Genomic DNA, 21405 nt, shown 5'->3' on the forward strand with positions numbered 1-21405 from the left:
GAATATGTCAGTACTTTGATTTCTCTTAGAAGTATCCAGCTATCCCTTTTGCGTTACCTTACCTTTTTTACACTTCAAGGTTCTGACTCTGAACTGGGGTGCTTAAGCACAGTGTTTTTTTCTACCTTTGAAGATGAGGAGCATTGGAAGAGAATAAAAGAAGCCGGCCAGAAGAACTTTAGTTCTCTGTCTCTGATTATTGCCTGTGACACCTTCTTTGGCTCTAGTTTCCAACCATAGATAGAACCTGGTATTAAGATTCAGGAGGCTCATGGTGATTCTAAGTAGCTCTATGGGCCTGGCCCATTTACTTAACTTAGCTGTGTCTGAATTCCTCGTCTGTAAATGGAGATTTGGACTAACCAAATCTTAAGTGCCTCTCTAGCTGTTAATATTTAAAATGCCTCCTGTCTTTCTTAATATATGTTCAATACATTGACAAACCGTTGCTTGGGTTCTTCTGGGGGACGTTAACGTGTAAGAATAGCCAAGGGAGCATCTGAGATCTTGCTTCCCAGCATGTCGCTAGTTTGGCTCAAATAAATATTTAGAAAAAATAAAAATAACCAAGACATTTTTTAAAAGGAAAATGAGGCAAAAACTAGATATAACAAACATATTGTGAAACAATAATTACTGAGAGTTTGCAGTTAGAGAAGAAATAACATTAATAAAAGATAATAGATTCTAGAAATATTCTTATAGTTATGACAATTTAGTTTATGAATTAAAGTGTCCTTTTAAATTAATGGAGAGAAAGATTATTTAATAAATTATGTCAGAACAGCTGGCTACCCACTTAGGAAAAATAAATAAAACTGGATTTCTTGTGTTACTTATTAGACAAAAATTCTAGTTTAATTGAAGGTCTAAATGTAAAAATTGAAATCAAGAACTTTCTATAAGACATGGATGAATTTTTTTATAATTGTCAAATGTGGTACATCTTTCTAAGAAGGGATTTAAATTCAGAAATCATAAAGGGAAAAGTTGATGTATTTGGCTATGAAAATTATGCATATATAACAAAAAATTTCATAAACAACTTAGTGGTTAAGAGAACAGACTCTGGAGCAAGATTTCCTGGGTTCTCATCTTAACTACCCTTGGCTAACATTGTCACTTCAACTAAGTATGCTTAATCTCTTGGTGCTTCAATTTCCTCATTTCTCAAATGCAGGTCATAATACTTACCAAGTAGGATTATTAGGGATATTAAATGTAAACATTTATAAAGCACATAAAACAGTATTTAGCTCATGCTAAGAGAGTACAGCAAGAGTTATATATGTTTGTTAAACAAATAAAGTAAATACAGGGTTAAATAAAGTACTTAGTAAATAATCAATAAACAGCCCAGCCAGCGTGGCTCAGTGGTTGAGCATCAACCTATGAACCAGAAGGTCACAGTTTGATTCCCAGTGAGAGCACATGCCCGGGTTGCAGACTCAATCCCCAGCAGGGGCGTGCAGGAGGCAGCCAGTCAATGACTTCCTCATCATTAATGTTTCTCTCTCTCTCTCTCTCCCTCTCCCTTCCTCTTTCTGAAATCAATAAAAACATATTTAGAAAAAAGAACACACACAAAAATTGAAGGAAAGTTTTTCTAATACAAGAAATACAAAGGTTAGTAAAACTTTAAAAACAGTGTGTTAGTTTGTTACTGCTGCCATAACAAAATACTACAGACTGGGCAGCTTAAACAATAGAAATTTATTTTCTCACAGTTAAAGCTAAAAGTCCAAGAGCAAGGAGTCAGCAGGTTTAGTTACCTCTGAGACTTCTCTCCTTGACTTGCAGGTGGCCACCTTCTTGCTTTGTCCCCACATGGTCTTTCCTCAGTGCATACATCCCTGGTGTCTTTCTATGTAGCCAAATTTTCTCTTATAAGAACACCAATAAAGTTGAATTAGGGCCCACCCTAATAGCCTCATTTTAATCACCTCTTTAAAGCCCTGTCTCTCCTTGGCCTTAAAAGTGAACGAAGTCTTACCATTTGCAACAGCATGAATGGACCTAGAGGGTACTATGCTAATAAGCCTGTTAGAGAAAGACATATACCACATTTATATGTGGAATCTAAAGAACAAAATAAGTAAAATTAAAACAGAGTCATAGATACAGAAAACAGACTGATGGTCACCAGAGAAGAGGATGTTGGGAGACTGGGTGAAAAAGGTGAAGGAATTAAGAAGTACAAATTGGTAGTTAGAAAATAGTCACAGGGATATAAAGTACAGTATAGGGAATATGTTGCCAAATATCAGGGGAAACACTTTATAAAGTATATGATTATCTCATTACTATGCTATACACCTGAAACTAATACAAAATAATACGAAATGTAAGCTGTAATTGAAAAATAAGTTTTTAAAAGCTAGTATTAAATTTTGAAATGAAAGAGATAAAAACTATTCAGAAAAAAAATAAAGGCCCTGTCTCCAAATATAGTTGTCTTTTGAGGTGCTAGAGGTTAGAGCTTCAACATGAATTTGTCAGGGACACACTTCAACCCATAATAAATGGTAATGCCAGTATTGACAATGGAGTTAAGGAACAGACACTTTATACACAGTTGGTGGGATTGTTGAGGCAATCTTTTTGGTAAGTCAGTATGTATCATAATATAAATGTTAGTGCCCTTTGACTCAATGATTCTATACCTAGGAAACTACTTTTTATGACTGTATTCTCAAAAGCATGCACTGATGTATATATTGCAGCAATATTTGCAATAACAAAAATACCAACAAATTAAATGTCCATTGGTGGAGAAATAGTTAAATAAAATTATGAAAATTTTTGTAATAGACTACTACATGGCAATGTAATAATCTGGAATGCTCTCCACATTAAATGAAAAGGCTAGGTGTAGAATAGTATATATAATAAAGGCACACCTTGTTCTATTATGCCTTGCTTTATTGCATTTCACATATATTGCATTTTTTTACAAATTGGAGATAAGTCCTTCCATCAGCAAAAAAGTTATGACTTACTGAAAGATCAGGGAATGGTTAGCATTTTTAATCAATAAAGTATTTTTAAATTAAAGTATCTACTTTTTTTTTTTTTTTTTTTTTACCCTGGGAGGATACACAAGTTATTTTTAAGAGTATATATATTTGAGGGGAGAGATTAAAGGGGAAGTAGGTCATCATTGCTATAGTTTCAGTTCTGTTCTTTGGAATTGTGAGGGGTGTTTTTAAAAACCCTTGACCGTTTATCATTTTGTTTTTGTTTTTTAAACATGTTTTTATTTTTAGAGAGAGAGAAAGGGAGACGGGGAGAGAGACATCAATGAGAGAGAAACATTGATTAGCTGCCTACTGGGGATCAAACCCGCAACATGGACATGTGCCCTGACCTGGAATCTAACCCGTGACCTCTTGGTCCATGGGTCGATGTTCAACCACTGAGCATCACCAGCTGGGCTATCATTTTTGTTTTTAGGTTAAAAAAGTATGCAGGTGGGGCAAAAGTAGGTTTAGTCGTTCATATGGAAAATAATACAATAATCAACAATAATACAAGAATAAACTGTTTCACATACTCACAACTGTAAACCTACTTTTGCTCCGCCCTGTATATATGTGGGGAAAATTACAACAGTGCAAAAAACTAGACACTGTCGCCTGCCAGGTGTGGCTCAGTGGTTGAGTGTTGACCTAGGATCCCGGCGATCGGGGTTCGATTCCCAGTCAGGGCACATGCCCGTTGTGGGCTCGATCAATGACTTTCTCATCATTGATGTTTCTCTCTCTCTCTCTCTCCCTCTCCTTTCCTCTCAAATCAATAAAGATATATATTTTTTAAAAAAAGTAGACGCTATCAAAGGCTCCTAATCTAGATCCCAACCACACGGTCCCCCAATTTCTTCCTGTTACTATTTTTTCATTTGTTCCTCCAGAAGTATTCTTTACTTTCATGAGCATTCTACTTCCACTTAATATTAGTATTCCATACCTACTGTTCTGTACTGTGCTCCCCCCCACCAACAATACATATCTTGGAGGTGGTTCTTTATCAGAAAAGATAGATCTAGTCCATTGTTCTCTCCACCCTCATTTTATTATGAAACTTTTGAAACAAACACAAGTAGAGAGATTATTTGATGAAGTTCATGCTTCATCACCCCAGAAAGTTTCCTTGTACCCTCTTGTCAGTCCTCCCCTCCCCCCCATAGGCAACCATTGTTCTGATTTCTAATACCATAGACTAACTTAGCCTGTTCTTGAATTTCATAGTTTGTTCTCCTGAGTCTCGCTTATTTCAGCATGTTTTTGAGATTAATGTTGTTGAATGTAGTTCATTCTATTTTTTTCTTGAGAAATATTTTAGTTTATGAATATACCACAGTGTTTATTCATTCTCCTCTTGATGGACATTTGGGTTGTTTCCAGTTTGGAACTATTATGAATAAGGCTTCCATGAATAGTCTTAGTATAAGTATTTTGTGGATATAGGTTTGCATGTCTCATAGCTAAATACCCAGGCATGGAATAGACTGTAGGGTAGTTAAACATATAAGCATATTACTTTCTAAGAACTTGCCAGCTTCCAAAGTGATTGTGTTATTTTATTTTATACTTCCACCAGTAATGAGAGCCCCAATTCCACATCTTCAACATTTGATGTTGTCAATGTACCCCATTATTTTTATTTATTATTTATTTATTTATTTACTTACTTAAAGTAGTAAGTATAATGAGAAAAGGGTTGTTTAAACTGCTTCCTTGCTCAGCCAGCATGGCTCAGTGGTTGAGTATCGATCTGTGATCCAGGTGATTGAGGTTCGATTCCCGGTCAGGGCGCATGCCTGAGTTGCAAGCTCGATCCCCAGCAGGGGGTGTGCAGGAGGCAACCAGTCAATGACTCTCTCATCATTGATGTTTCTCTCCCTCTCCCTCTCCCTTCCTCTCTCTGAAATCAATGATGGCATTTTTTAAAAAAACACAACACCACAAAAAAACTCTGCTTCCTTCTTCTCTTCCTTCTCATGGCCAGTAGTAAAGTTTATTTAAAAAACAAGGAAGAAGTACTGTAGCATAGAGGTCACTGGGAAGGGAGGGAATTCAGAGAAAGAATATGGCTTTGGAGAGAGATTAAAGCCATCCTGGAAACGTATGGAGTCTTAACTATAAACTCTTTAACTTGTCTCCTTGGTTTCAGGCTACCTCATTCTTTTTTTTTTTTTTGTCTTTATTGATTTCAGAGAGAGAGAGGAACATTAATGGTAAGTGTCATTGATCAGCCTCCTGCATACCATTTTTAATTTTTTGAAGAAACTCCATACTGTTTTCCACAGTTGCCGCACCAGTCTGCATTCCCATCAACAATGCACTAGGTTCCTTTTTCTCCACATCCTTGCCAGTACTTGTTATTTTGGATTTGTTGATGGTAGCCATTCCTACAGGTGTGAGGTGATATCTCATTGTAGTTTTAATTTGCTTCTCTCTGATGATTAGTGATATTGAGCACTTTTTCATGTATCTCTTGATCATCTATATGTCCTCTTTGGAGAAGTATCTATTCAGGTCCTTTGCCCTGTTTTTAATTGGATTGTTTGTCTTCTTGCTGTTGAGTTGTATAAGTTCTTTATATATTTTGGAAATTAACCCCTTATCAGATATATCATTGGCAAATATGTTCTCCCATACAGTGCGTTCTTCATTTTGTTGATGGTTTCTTTTTCTGTGCAGAAGCTTTTTAGTTTGATGTAGTCCCACTTATTTTTCCCTTTGTTTCCCTTGCCCTAGGACCTGTATCAGCAAAAACATTGCTACGAGAGATGTCTGAGATTTTACTGCTCATGTCTTCTTTTAGGATTTTTATAGTATCTCGACTTACATTTAAGTCATTTATCCATTTTGAGTCCAGATCACCTGAGTTCTGTGCTCCAGGAATGTTTTTTGTGGGTTATGTGCACTCCCTGTTGTAGTTGCGTCTTAATGATAATATTTCATTTTTTTGACTATGTCATAATTTGTTTAACCAATTCTCTGGTTTTCTATCACAAATAATGTTATAGAGGTTTATACACATGTACAGATTTATCTGTATGATAATATTTTTGAAGTGGAATTGCCGGATCAAAGGGTATTGTCAAATTTTCTTCTATAGAGGTCATGCCCATGTATACTCTCACCAACAGTGTTTGAGTTCCTGTTCCAAATATTATGAATGTGACTTTTATTATGAGCATCTTTTTACATCTGAAAGCCATTTGTGTTTTTTCTATGAACTGTCTATTCATGTTACTGGTCCATATTTCTATAGTATTATTGATCTTTTTCTAAGTTGTACAAAAAAGTTCCATATTCTTGCCCTGGCTGGTGTGGCTCAGTTGGTTGGGTGTCATCCTGTGCATGGAGTGTTGCTGGTTTGATTCTCAGTCAGGGCACATGCCTGGGTTTCAGGCTCAATTCCTGATAGGGGACGTGTAGGAGGCAGTTGATTGATAGATATTTTGCTCTCACATAGATGTTTCTCTCTCTCCCTTCCTCTCTCTCTAAAAGTCAATTAAAAAATTTTTTAAAAACAAAATATAAAATAGCCTTGGTTAAAAAATCTATTCTTAATTTTTTTTTAAGGTGAAATTGGTCAATTTATTAGAAACACCTTTCCTACTCCAGGATTATTTAAAAATGCTTTCACGTTTCCTTTTAGAAATATGTTTCTGTTTTACTTTCAAATCTCTGATCCTTTTGTGTGTTTTTTTCCTTTCATTCTCTAGATGACTAGCCATTTGTTTTCAATCCCATTTATAAAATACTTTTCCTCACTGATTAAAAGTGCTATTTTTATCATGTTCTAAATCCACATAAATATTTTAGTCTATATTTGGGCACTATTTCATTGACCTGTTTATCTCTTCTTGGAAAGGCAGCAAGCTGTTAATTAGTATAGCTTTATATTGTCCTTAATATCTGCTAAGGCCCAGTATTTCCCTCTCCCCCCATATTTTTCCTGGTTATTCTTAAATGCTTATTTCTCCATTCGAATTTCAGAATTAGCTTATCTAATTAAAAGTTTTATTAATCTTGTTTTGTCAAATTTATGTAATTATGGAGAATTAAGTCTTCGTATTCCAGAACAGTTTGTATTACTATTTATTCAAGTCTTCTTTGTGTCCTCTTGTAGTGTTTTGAAATTTTCATCATACAGATGTTATGTATTTTTTAGTAAATTTTATCCTTTAGAAAATCTTTTTGTTTATATAGATTCGTTACATTTTCTGGTTGAGTCTATATAAGAATGCTATTAATTTTTAAAAATTTATTTTATGCCAAGTAAGTTTGCTCAATTTCAGTAGTTCTGCTTATAATAACTCATTTTATTCTTTTGTGTTTTCAGGTGATATGATTAAAAAGTAATGATTTATTTCTCCACTTTTCTCATTTTTTATGATCTCCCAAGTATTGCTTAAATTATTTTAATTTAAAAATTTTTATCAATCACTTGAAAGAATATGGTAGATCTAAAATATATTGATGTGGAAAACATCTCCAACAAATACCATTAACTGTAAAATAAGCAGAAGAATGATACACATAGTATGATTCTATTTTTTAAAACTAAAATAAAGAAACAAAATATTCTTCTTGCACCTTTGCACCTCAGGGTTGTTCCTGGCATGAAGTGTATTACGCCCTGCAGGCCAGGAGTCCTGTTTCATTTCCCAAAGCTTCTTGCCAGTAGTACCCAGGTTTCTTTCAGGCGGATTCTGGTTCTTTGATAAAATTATTCAGGAAAATAACATACAGCGTGGGGCAAAAGTAGGTTTACAGTTGTTTATATGGAAAATAATACAATAATGAATAATAACACAAGAATAAACTGTGTTTCGAGTACTGACAACTGTAAACCTACTTTTGGTCCACCCTGTGTATTCAGTACATAGAATAAATTTCATGGTTTGACATGGTAACAGTTTGATAACTAAGCTTTTTATCTTCCTTTGGTTTGATTTTTTTAATAGGGATTTTGAAGTAAAATCTAAGTATATGACAATAGGCAAATAGTATTAAAGGTATTCTCTTTGAGAGACTAAGCAGTTATTTTAACAATTTTTGCCTTTATAGAAGAGACGCTCAAACCGTCAAGTTAAGCGAAAAAAATATACGGAGGATTTGGATATAAAGATCACAGATGATGAAGAAGAAGAAGAAGTGGATGTAACTGGTCCAATAAAAACTGAGCCTATCCTTCCTGAACCAGTGCAGGAACCAGATGGCGAGACTTTGCCTTCCATGCAGTTCTTTGTGGTAAGCTGACAACTTAAGCAGTTTATAGGTTTGTCCTGCCGCTCACATATCTCTGTTGACTGACTGCATCTTTTGCTACAGGAGAATCCCAGTGAAGAAGATGCGGCCATTGTGGACAAAGTGCTTTCTATGCGTATTGTGAAGAAGGAGGTGAGACCTCTGTCTTTTTTCTTTAAAATTAAATTTATATGGTTAATAACATTGTATGAGTTTCAGGTGTGCAGTTCTAGAATTAGTCTATTGTGTTGTATTATTGCATCATCTGTATATTGCATTGTATGCTCAACACCCAAAGTCTAGTCTCCTTTGGTTGCCCCCTTCACCCTCTTCTACCTCCCCCTACCCCCTTCTCCTCTGGTAACTACCATCCTGTTGTCTGTGTCTATGACTTTGTTTTCTGTTTCATATCCCACATATGAGTGAAATCATGTGGTTCTTGCCCTTTTCTATCTGACTCATTTCACATTGCATGATACTCTCAAGATCTGTCCATGTTTTTGCAAATGGAAGCCTTTATCTTTGTCAACCTATAATGCTACATTCACAGGCTTTATTGAGCACCTTTGGATGTCAGGATAATTGCTACAGTGTAGTTATGAGAGGTGATGGAGGAAAGTTAGCTGGAAAATATGAACTGTCTTATTGCCTCTTCTTTTGTTTATCTGTTTAAAATGGGTAAAGGCTTATTTTTTCTATTAGGCCTTTAGTATTGAAGTACCAGGTTAGTTTTTTAGTCTCTCAGTCAATAATATATTTGGAGAGCATTGGTATGAAGCTCTACCATGTATGGTTAAATTTAAAGGTTCTTTCATTGATAAGTAAACTATTAGTAACTGTAATTTTTTCCTTCTCAGCTTCCTTCTGGACAATATACTGAAGCAGAAGAATTTTTTGTCAAGTACAAGAACTAGTATGTGATCTGTGCAAAAAGCTTTTTACCCCAAACTCCACAGGGTTGTAAAAAGTTCTCCTGTATAGTGTATCCTGGGTGGGAATGTGTCCTTTTTTTTATAGTCTCCTAGCCCAAATTGTTGTTTTCAGTGAGGAAAATGGCTATTCAGAGAGAAGTTCAAGAATTGACATGACTCTTACTGTTTCCCTGCAGGAAGGTGGGATGAAGGTGGTTGCTCATAAAATCCTTTGTGATCCTCTATACCTTAGTCTAACATTAAGACCTTGATACTCAAAGTGTAATCCATGAACCAGCAGAATTAGAATCATTTGGGTGCTTGTTAGAAATGTGAACTTTTAAGCCCGCTCCAGACCAGGTGGTTTGTATATAAATTCAAGTTTAAGAATCACTGACCTAAGAGAGTGTCTCCCCATTTAAGCATGTAGTCATTAAGTCTGCTTCTGGCTAATCCCCAAATCTCAAACAATAGCTTATCAATTCCCCTTTCCTACGCCATGATTGATTATTTCCATCCCTTTTCAGCTCCTATCTACACTGTGAATGGGCTACCATCTCCCAACTAGAGAAGGATAAGAGGATCCATCAAAAACTAAAGCGCTTCAAAACCAAAATGGCTCAGATGAGACACTTTTTCCATGAGGTAATTAGGGATAGATATTGCCTATCTATTTCATAGAAACATAAATCACTGGGGTTATCAGCCTTGACTGATTGTTAAAAGACTTACAGTAGCTTTGTATACATGGGTGTATAATTAGGCTTTGGATTTCCTTAATTGCCCCATGCATAGTTTTGCCAGGTATAAATATGGTCTTTTTTATAAATTATAGGATATTTTGATACTGACTTGCTCAGTAGTCATGAAGTGTTTTCAAAGAGGATGATAAAGCAGCCCCTGGTTCACTTGAGGCATTCTTTTCCTGTAATGTTAGTCTTTAGCAGTTGATGATATCTGTAGCCATAAGCAACCATATTTCGTTAAGAGACAGCATTTATTTTCTCAAATTTCTAATGCAGTATAACTAGAAATAGTAATCAAGGAACTTTTATTTCCTGTATCTAGTGTTACTACTTAATACTGGAGCATGCATAAGGGTCTCTTGAGCCATATTTAGCTCTCCATTTTATATAGAGTACTAAGTGCCTATAGAAGAAGGAGTATTATTATTTTTAAATATGTTTTTATTGATTTCAGAGAGAGAGAGAGACAGTAATATCAAGGATGAGAGTCATTGATTGGCTGCCTCCTGCATGACCCCTACTGGGGATTGAGCCCGCAACCCGGGCATGTGCCCTGACCAGGAACCTAACTGTGACCTCCTGGTTCATGGGTCGACACTCAACTACTGAGCCATGCCAGCCGGGCGAAGGATTATTTTTCAAAGCTTCTTAGAGGTAAAGGGGAAAAGGTGAGTAAAAAAGATTGAGAGATGGAATAATGTGTAGCTTCAGCAAAAAAAACCAGTTCTGGCTAAGTATGTCTGATAAAGTTAACTTTATACCACCAAGTTTGCCCATAAACAAATTATTTTACACATTACCTAGAGAGGGCAAATAGGACCGTGTAGGCTTTATAATTTCTTTTTATATGAAAATAATGATAATTGGGTTGCGGTTTTTTCATCCATGTTTTTTTAAAGCCTAATTTGTGAAATGTACAATGGAACTGTAATCCCATTCCAGCTGGTGTTAGATGTACAATTTATGGCCATTGAACCAAGCTCTACTAACTCAGATGTCATTTAAATCTGCCTTTTTAGGTAGGCTTTTAACCAAATTAATCATTCATTTATTCATCATTTATGTGCTAGTCACTATGGTAGACAAACCAGGCATAGTCTGTGTTTGCATGCACCTCACTGTCTGGGGAGGGAAATTAAAAAATAATTCAAATTGTGATGAGTGCCAGGTAATAAAGGAGGCAATGAAATGGAGATACCGTGTATTTAAAGCTCTTAGGAAAGTTTGAGTATGAAGCAGAACAGAAAAACAATTTCTGAGGGTTCGGGGGTAGAGTCAAGAGACCTTTTTAAGATGTGAAATGGAGCATATTTGTGTGTTAATTAGAATGATACAGTAGAGAGAGATTCCTAAGAAGGCAAGAAGGGATTAAACCAGAGCATATATGGAGAAAATGGCCTGTGTTAGGGAGAAGAGACACTTTCTCTGGTAACAGGCAAGAAGATGTATGCAGATACAGGTAGGTTTGTAAGATTTGATATTATAAAAATGTGGAACTTCCTTCAGATGGTTTCTGTTTTCTTAATAAATAGTGTCATCAAACAGTGATCTTTTATCTTATTGTTGGGTTTCATAACTCCTCTAGGATGAAGAGCCCTTCAATCCAGACTACGTAGAGGTGGATAGGATATTGGATGAGTCTCACAGTATTGACAAGGACAATGGGGAGGTGAGTTGGGTCATAGAGGTACACGAAAGGCCTCTTACAGATTTTTGCTTGTCTGCTTGCCCTTCATTTATTTTTCAGATATGGCTGAAAAATCCCTTGGATGGAAAAAGTTTTTGTTTGGTTGCTTTTTGTTTTTTGTTTGCTTGTTTATCCTCACCCGAGAATATTTTTTCCATTGATTTTTTTTCTTAAGAGAGTGGAAGGGAGAGAGGGATGGAAGAGACAGAGAGAGAGAGAGAGAGAGAGAGAAACAGTGAAACATCGATGTGAGAGAGACACATTGATTGGTTGCCCCCCACATGAGGCCCTGGTCCTCCAACCAAGGCCAAGATTGAACCTGCAACCCAGGTACAGGCCCTTGACCAGGAATCAAACCTAAGACCCTTTGGTCTGTAGGCCTGTGTTCTAACTACAGAGCATACCATCCAGGGCTGCAAAAGGTATTTTTAAATTTTTCTGAGGGATTCTTAGAATGATATTGGGAAGGTAAGGGAGTAGGGGGAGAGGCTAAAAGGAAAGATTTCCATAAAGTTAAACATATTTATAAATACTGGGAGCTATGTTTATAAGTGCTCATTCACCTTGGTCTCATTTTCTCACAGATTTTATATGGGAGACCCTCAGCATTCACTTGGTGAGAGGTGGGGCGGGGAGGGGTACTTCACAAATATCCAAATTTATGAATATAAAAATACTTGTACAGGCTCATAACTTTCTCTATGTTGAGAGTTATTTATTTCCTGAACTTACCATCAATTAAATGCATTTTCATTTGTTATTAAAACAGACCTACTGCATTTGAATCTGTCCTTTTAAACAGATGGTGAGGGCCCACTCCCACAGATTCATATTCAGTAAGTCTAGGATAGGATGCAGAGATCTGTATTTTTATGTTCATTCTCAACAGATTCTCATGTATAACTTGATTTGGGAATCACTGTACTAAAGCTTTTTTAGTTTGGGGTGCAGATTTTACATATGCTAAAACACTATTACAGATTCATAAATCACTTTTTTTATTTTCCATGTAAGAGTCATATAGATCTAAACCACCAGTGAATTCAACATTCTCTCATTTAAATTTATTTCAAACTTACTTAGGCTGTGACTAACCATTTCCTTATAACTCTTTGTTTTCTTTTCGCTTAAGTAGTAGTTGTTGAGTTAGCTTTGCAGGGCCATATTTTATAAAGTCTTTATCAGATAGTGAGGGTCCATTCCCACAGATACTTATTCAGTAGGTCTAGAGTGGGATGCACAGACATTTATTACTTACACGGTGACAAGCAGAAAACAAGAGAATCTTATTAAGCTGTCATTGCTGAGTGGTGAACTGGGCTCAGTCACAAGCTAAGTGACTTGCTTCCATACATCATCCTTATAGGACCTCAGAGTCAAAGTCTTCCCTCTGTAAAATTCAAAGTTTTATTTTATAAGCCTTCAAGGTCACTCAGGTAGAACCTTAGATATCCAAGGCCTATTATAATTCCATATGTCTTCAAATCCTAACAAGCGTGTCTCCGATAACATATATTCTGCTTTTTGGGTTAGGAGTGGGAGTTATTGTTTATTTTTTATTTGTGGGAAGTGAGTGGGAACTGACCTGTTATTAGGACAGCTTAGTTACTGTTATATTATTCTCACTATTTTGAGGATGTCAGCCTTCTCAGCCTTGTTCTCTGCCACCATACTTACCCTTCCAAAAGTAACTGACCTTTGATTAGGCCCCTTTGTAATGTGTTGCGACAGGCATGACAGATGAAAATGTTTTAGTATGTAAAACTGTTAATTTATGCTCCCAACATTGAATAATAACATTCCATTTTCCCCCTCTCCAAAATGAGTTTAATTTATCAGCCTTTTTACATTATCTGATAGTGGAAGTAAATACTGTAATAAAAAAGCCTGTGGATAAGTAAGTTATGATGTTGGAAATTTGTGACTTGGACAAATAGCTTTACAAAGAAAATGACCTGAGCCCAGCCGGGCGTGTCTCAGCGGTTGAGCATCGACCTAGGATCCAGGAGATCGGGGTTCGATTCCCGGTCAGGGCACATGCCCGGGTTTCGGGCTAGGCAGCCAATCAATGACTCTCTCATCATTGATGTTTCTCTCTCTCTCCCTCCTTTCCTCTCTCTGAAATCAATAAAGATATATTAAAAAAAGAAAAAGAAAATGAGTCACTGCAATAAAGAAAAAGGTACAAGAGCAACTACATTAACTCTAGGGATCCTTGTTCTGTGACTGAAAACTTCTTCCTAGCTGTTCTATAAATTGATAATGAGAGGCTTTTGTTGATTATACTAGGCCTAATCTAATTCTTCTTGCTTCATATAAGCCAAAAATGGAAATGCAGTTTATGTAGTGATCATTGTGAGTCTTAAGACTAGGAGCCAGTTACCTTTGGTCACTGCCCCTTCCCTGTAGTGGAATGCATACATAGAGCATAACACTATAGTTGGAGCGTCAGCATTTCTCTTTCCTCTTCACTCATTATCTCTCTTCAGTGAAACCTCTCAAAGTTATCTCCTGGCTTTCTGAGGCTCTCAAGGAAATCTCTCTTCCATCTTATGATTGCTCTTTGAAGTAACATCTGCACTCAGAGCTCCAAGAGCTTAGAAGCCCTGTGATTTCACCCTGCTCTTCTCTGGGTTTAGCCTGCTCCCTGCTTCTAAAAGTAGCTTGGCTACTACTGTATCAAATTTAAGTGCCAGGAAAATAGTATGGAACAGAGCCATATCTTTTAATTGCAACCTAATTCAACACATATTGGGAAATAATTTTTTTTCTTATGTGCTTGGTTGATGAGCATAATGTTTCAGTGCTTATTGGTCTAGAAATGGCTGGGTAGAAATTTCACTTTTAGAACAGATTCTAATAAATTGTCTGGAAAAATGATCAGAGTCATAGTGCATCAGCAGGTGAGCGTATGGTTGGTATTTTTATCCTGACTTTTTCAGTACCCTTTTAAGGTATTGACATTTTGTGATCAAATTCTTATGCTTTTACAACAGCAGATAACACAAAATAAGTGTCTAAAGGCTTTGGCTTCTTCTCGTCTCTTCTAGCCTGTAATTTACTACCTGGTGAAATGGTGCTCTCTGCCCTATGAGGATAGTACATGGGAGCTGAAAGAGGATGTTGATGAGGGCAAGATTCGAGAATTCAAACGAATCCAGTCAAGGCACCCAGAACTCAAAAGGGTGGTAAGTACATTTGTATTTAGAGTACAAAGTCCATATAGGCAATGACTTAATTTTTCCCCTATAGAACTTTATGTTGTTTTAACTTTTTATTATGAAAATTTTCAAGTATATACAAAAGTTGAAAAAAATAGTATAATGTACCCGTCACCCAACTTTAATAATTGACATATAGCCAATCTTGTTTCATTTGTTTCTCTACCCATTCACTTCTCTGTTTCCCAGATTGTTTTAAAGCAGATCCCAGATTTCTGTTTCATCTGTAAATATTTCAGTGTTTATACCTAAAGATAAATAATAGCATTATTATTCCTGAAAAAATTTAATCATTCCTAAATATCAGATAACCAATCACTGTATATATTTCTCTGATTCTCTTCTAATATTTGTTAAATTGTTTGAGTTGAATTCTTAATAAGGTCCAAATATTATTATTAGTTAATATGTCTCAAATCTCTCTTATAGTTCCCCTTTGATTTCCTTTCCCTCCTTTGCCATTTTCTCTGGAAGAGACTAGATGATTTGTTCTCTAGAATTTTCCATATTCTGAAATTTGCCAATTGCATTCCCCTTGGAACCTTTATCATGTTCTCTGTCCCTTATATTTCACATAATGGTTACATGTAGGGCAGCACTGTTCATTAGACCATTTTAGAGCTCTGTTGTCCACTATAGTAGGCGCTAGCGACATTTCAGATGCTTAATAGCTACATGTGGCTAGTAATAAAACATTCATCATTCTAGAGTTCCATTTGATACCACTGTTCTAGAAGCTTGATCAGATGGAGAGAAGCCACTAAATCTACTTTATAGGTGGTGGTTCTAGGTTGTCTTTTGTGATATTATCAGCCATTTAAGCATCATTGCCTAGATCCATTCTTTAAGGGTTCTTAAATGGTGATATTTTAATTCTATCATTCTTCATTTATTAGCTAGAATCTTTGCTAAAAAGAAATGTTTCACTTCCTGTTTTGTTACCCTGAGGTACATATGGTACTGGAAAGGAGGGTAAATACTTTAGTTGTTTCCCAGCATCCTCCAAAAGTGACCAGTGGGCTTTTCCTCTTTTTTAAAAAGTGTCATTATGAACTCATAGATTTGAATATATTTAACATGTTCTAATCGAAGAAGTAGTGTTTTTGAATTGACTTGAACTACCCAGTAAGTTTGCCTAATTTTTTTAATGTCTCCACCCCATTTATTCAAATTTCCTATTTTTAAGAATCGTCCGCAGGCAAGTGCCTGGAAGAAGTTGGAGCTGTCGCATGAGTATAAAAACAGAAACCAGTTACGGGAATATCAGTTGGAAGGGGTCAATTGGCTGCTCTTTAATTGGTATAACAGGTAAAGAAAGGAGTGGACCTATAGATGGAAGCTTAGTCTGGGGTTTTTATTTTTTGTTCAAACAGGCTTTTTTACATACTTTTTAAAAGATGATATCTTTTGACATGCTTTTCATTTTCCATGATGAATCTGCAGGCAGAATTGCATCCTGGCTGATGAGATGGGATTGGGCAAAACTATTCAGTCCATTGCCTTCTTGCAGGAGGTATATAATGTAGGCATTCATGGTCCCTTCCTGGTCATTGCCCCACTGTCTACAATTACTAACTGGGAGCGAGAATTCAATACATGGACAGAGATGAACACTATTGTGTACCATGGCAGTCTGGCCAGCCGGCAGATGATTCAGCAGTATGAAATGTACTGCAAAGATTCACGGGTGAGTTGCATTTCATGGGAATGTTACAGTTTAGAGAGAATGGGTCTAGGTACCTGGTATTTTAGAGGTTTTTGTTGAGCTTGTCTGTAATTTAAGGCATTTTTATCTAGATTGTACAGGGCATTTTTTGACTTTGCTGTTTTGATGCAGTGGACATTTTGAACCAGTGGAAGTTCTGATTTTATTTATGAATACTTACATTTTAAATAGAATTTTACCAGAATGGATGCATTTTCATCAAGAAAGTATTTTCCAGAATGAAGTTCATTTAGCCATTTCCTTTTCTTTTTTAAAAAAGTCTATTAAAATTTTTCAAGGAGCTGATTATGTTGAGGAGACAATGTATCTTACATTGGGTGATTTGGCACTGATTATCAGGAAGATACACAGCAGCAGAAGAGGGTGGTGGTGCAGTTTGTATTTCCTATTAAGCCTGCCTGAATATAGAAAAGAAAATGTATAATTCAAAAGAGCTCCTTATTTAAGTGCATTTTAGGCCTTTTCTGACTTTACTACCTTCATGCTTAGGGGCGCCTCATCCCAGGCGCGTATAAGTTTGATGCCCTGATCACCACTTTTGAGATGATATTGTCAGACTGTCCCGAGCTTCGTGAGATTGAATGGCGCTGTGTTATCATTGATGAGGCCCATCGACTAAAGAACCGTAATTGCAAGCTACTTGATAGTCTCAAGCACATGGACCTGGTGAGTTCCTCACACTGACTTGTGGGCAGAGACACCTGGAGTTAAAATAAGTCCAATTCCTGTGGAATTAATATACCCCTAATTTAGCAGAGAAGAAAAAAGAATGGGAATCTTGATATTGTATGGCGGGTATGGTCTATGGGAATGGTAACCATACAGTCATAAAAATTTTAGAATTGGAAGGCAACTCTGGGTTAGTGGTTCTCAACCAGGTGGAGAGGTGGGATACTATATTAGTTACCCAATGCTGCACAACAAAATATCCTAAAACTTAGTGGCTTAAAACAGCAACTATATTTTTCATGATTCTGTAGCTCAGCAACCTGAACTGGGCTCAGCTAGGCCATTCTTTTGGTCTTGCCTGGAGCCAATAATGCAGCTGCAGCTAGCACTTGATTCTTGTTGTTGGCTGGGGTGCCTGGGTCATCTTTCATATGGCCTGTCATCCTCCTGTTGGCCACACTTTGTTTCTTTAAATGGTAGAATCAGGGCAGTGTTCCAAGAGGGCAGTTGCAGAAGCTGCAATGCCTTTATGATATAGGCTCTGAAACTCACACGGTGTCACTCTGCTACATTCTCTTTGTCAGAGCAAGTCACAAGGCAAGCCCAGGTTCAAGGGGTGAACCTTGATAGAAGGAACTACAAAGAATTAATGGCCATATTTAATCCAGCACAGGTACCTTCCCTAGAGGGGGACATACATAATAGTATATCTGTGGGGAATTGAGTGTGGAGAAGCATATGTAATTGCGAAAAAAGTTCTGAATATTTATTTGTTCATAATCATAATATTTAAGTTAATTCAATATGTTAAATAATATCAAAGGTTTTCTTGAATGTTTTGTGTTTATCAAAAGAAAGAAAGTGAAAGAAAAGTTAAGATGGTAATCTGGTCCACTCCCATAATTTTACAGATAAAGAAAATAAAGCCAAAGTTACATGTTTGATAGAAAACCCCAAAAGTCTGTTGTGCTTTCGAGTTTTCTCAGTCTGCTTTTCTCTGTTTCTAGGAACACAAAGTGCTACTCACAGGAACACCATTGCAAAATACTGTGGAGGAGCTATTTAGTTTGCTTCATTTTTTGGAACCATCACAGTTTCCCTCAGAATCAGAATTCCTCAAGGACTTTGGGGATCTCAAGACTGAGGAACAGGTAGGAAGTCTGTATCTGATGAGGTACTAACCTCAGACTAAAAGGTAAAGTTTGTACTAGACAGGTATCTGTTGCCATAGGCATTAAGGGTCTCTCTGAACTTCTAACCTTGTGCCTGCATCATTTGTGGCATTGTCCAGAATCTACATTTTTCATATACTTGAAAACTCTCATTGTATTTCTCAGTGTTTCCACATAATGTGAGAAAGTTTGTCCTCATGTTACTGATTTCTTTTCTCTCTGTTTCAGGTTCAAAAGCTACAGGCCATTCTCAAGCCAATGATGCTGAGAAGACTGAAAGAAGATGTTGAAAAAAACCTGGCACCCAAACAGGAAACTATTATTGAAGTAGAGTTGACCAACATCCAGAAGAAATACTACCGGGCTATTTTGGAGAAGAATTTCTCCTTTCTTTCCAAAGGGGCAGGTCATACGAACATGCCTAATCTACTCAACACAATGATGGAGTTGCGCAAATGCTGCAACCATCCATATCTCATCAATGGTGAGGAAATTTCTGGAAAATACCTTCCATTTCAATATTACCTGTTTACTTTCTAAATTATATTCCCAGGAACAATGGATCATTGACTGATTCCGCCTAATTTGGGAGGGGAGGTGGGGAATTCTCCTTTTGAAATAATTCTTATGTGAAATACCCTTCTGTAGTTTTTTCTGCCCACTTGATTCTACATTACCTCCAAAATTAATTAGAATTTGCTGTTTGGAATTTCATGAGTAACCACTCAAGTCATTCTGTTCTCTGAATGAATGTTCTTACTGGTATTCCATTTTGCTGTTTTTGTTTTGGATGCCAGTATGGTGGTTATAGTGGTTTGCATGCCTTTGTGCACACATTTACATATTTTTTACCCAATTAATAATTTTAAGCCTGCCTTACTTGGAATATTTTGTTAACACAATTGAAGATGATTTAGAATTTTTGTATGCTGATACTCTGTGTGTGTGATATATTGATCTCGAATCAGATTACTCTTTTGCTTCCTTATCTCAGTTAAATAAACTGTAGCCTTAGTATGTTTTTCTGGACCTCACCATCAAGTTTGGTTTTTCTTTTGACAGGTGCAGAAGAAAAAATCCTGACAGAATTTCGAGAAGCTTGCCATATTATACCTCATGACTTCCACTTGCAGGCCATGGTTCGTTCAGCTGGCAAATTGGTTCTTATTGACAAGTTACTTCCAAAACTTAAAGCTGGTGGCCATAAGGTTCTGATCTTCTCCCAGATGGTACGCTGCCTAGATATCCTAGAGGATTATCTCATCCAGAGGAGGTGAGTAAAGAGTCATCCCTTGCCTTGTGTTTACTGTATCATCATAAAGCTGCAAAAAAGTAGTAGGGCCTGGGTTTAATTTGATCAGGGCTAGGATAAGAGAAGTATTTAAGACTTATTCTCAAGTTTCTGTTAAGGTTTTGGTCAACTAGATATGGAGGCACTGGTATTGATCCTACTTTGCTTTTTTGCTCTGTTTTTCTGCTTAGTCAATTAAAATTTTTTTTCTGTGACTCCCGTACAGGTACTTATATGAGCGTATTGATGGGCGAGTTCGAGGGAACCTTCGACAGGCTGCTATTGACCGCTTCAGCAAGCCTGACTCAGACCGTTTTGTCTTCTTGCTATGCACGCGGGCCGGTGGACTTGGTATTAATCTCACAGCTGCTGATACCTGCATCATCTTTGATTCAGACTGGAATCCACAAAATGACCTGCAGGTAAAGGAAATCATTGTCTTAGGGACTAACTAAGGAGGTGAAACCTAACTTGGGATGTTTTTTTCAGCAGGATCAGAATCTCTTAGAAAGACTTGTCCTTCAGAGAGTATGGAATTGTGTACTTAGTAAGGGGTGGCAGTCTAGAGGTCAGCAAACTCTTGCAAGGACCAGATAATAAATGTTTCAGGCTTTGCGGAATGTATAGTTTCTGTTGTAACTACTCACCTCTGCTCTTATGGCACAAAAGCAGCCATAGACAATATGTAAATGAATGGGTAGGGCTATGTTCCACTAAAACTTTATTTATAGAAACAGTGGCCATGCAGACCATAGTTTGCTGATCCCTGGTCTACATGATGGAGCAATAATTTCATCTTGAAATTGACTTTGATTTTGATTTGATCTCATGGCTGTGTTGTAGATGTGAATTGTTTTTTTGAGTCAGGCCCCCACCCCCAATTTTGTTACCTTTGCCCTTTTCTTCCATTGTTTTATAACTAGGCACAGGCACGGTGTCATCGAATTGGGCAGAGCAAAGCTGTGAAGGTGTACCGTCTCATCACTCGGAATTCTTATGAGAGAGAAATGTTTGATAAGGCTAGCCTCAAGTTGGGATTGGATAAGGCTGTGCTTCAGTCCATGAGTGGTCGGGATGGCAACATTACTGGAGTGAGTCCTCTTAGTTTATTGATAATGTTTGTACTAGCTTGTAGAAATGGAGACAAGAACTATTTTTGCACTGGAATCTAACCACCTTATTTGTTTTATTTATTTATTTATTTATTTATTTATTTATTTATTTATTTATTTATTTTTAGAGAGGAAGGGAGAGAGATAGAGAAACATCTATCTGAGAGCAAAAAATCGATTGACTGCCTTCTATATGCCCCCTACGGGGGAACCATCCTGTAACCTGGTCATGTGCCTCGATGGGGAATTGCAGCGGCAACCTTTATATTTCTTAAAATATTATTATATGGTTAGATAATATTATCTTGGTAGTCTTCATCTTTCTATTGGATTTTGTAGATCCAGCAATTCTCCAAGAAGGAAATTGAAGATCTCTTACGAAAAGGAGCATATGCAGCCATAATGGAGGAAGATGATGAGGGCTCCAAGTTTTGTGAAGAGGACATTGACCAGATCTTGTTAAGACGAACCACAACCATCACCATTGAGTCTGAAGGAAAGGGTTCTACCTTTGCCAAGGTGTGTTCTATCTGTGCCAGAGGATAGAGAAGCAGAGAGAGACACAGGAATCTAGAATTTATATATGTGTGTGTGAACACATTTGTT

General features: G+C 36.8%; 1 protein-coding gene across 11 annotated transcripts in view; it reads left to right on the plus strand.

The window, feature by feature from the left end:
* The window catches only part of CHD8 (chromodomain helicase DNA binding protein 8), a 59022-nt gene that overhangs the window by 22868 nt on the left and 14749 nt on the right, over window positions 1-21405 (plus strand). For all 11 annotated transcript variants that reach the window (XM_081142404.1, XM_081142402.1, XM_081142401.1 and 8 more), the window contains 15 exons: window positions 8085-8267; window positions 8349-8417; window positions 9122-9177; window positions 9703-9820; window positions 11507-11590; window positions 14659-14796; window positions 16016-16137; window positions 16273-16516; window positions 17045-17221; window positions 18232-18375; window positions 18625-18880; window positions 19459-19669; window positions 19914-20109; window positions 20611-20778; window positions 21139-21318. In XM_081142404.1, coding sequence (XP_080998530.1) covers window positions 8085-8267; window positions 8349-8417; window positions 9122-9177; window positions 9703-9820; window positions 11507-11590; window positions 14659-14796; window positions 16016-16137; window positions 16273-16516; window positions 17045-17221; window positions 18232-18375; window positions 18625-18880; window positions 19459-19669; window positions 19914-20109; window positions 20611-20778; window positions 21139-21318 — 2346 coding nt within the window. The remainder of the gene's footprint in view (window positions 1-8084; window positions 8268-8348; window positions 8418-9121; window positions 9178-9702; window positions 9821-11506; window positions 11591-14658; window positions 14797-16015; window positions 16138-16272; window positions 16517-17044; window positions 17222-18231; window positions 18376-18624; window positions 18881-19458; window positions 19670-19913; window positions 20110-20610; window positions 20779-21138; window positions 21319-21405) is intronic.

Source organism: Miniopterus schreibersii, assembly GCF_964146895.1.
Source record: "Miniopterus schreibersii genome assembly, chromosome: 1".
Taxonomy (NCBI): domain Eukaryota; kingdom Metazoa; phylum Chordata; class Mammalia; order Chiroptera; family Miniopteridae; genus Miniopterus; species Miniopterus schreibersii.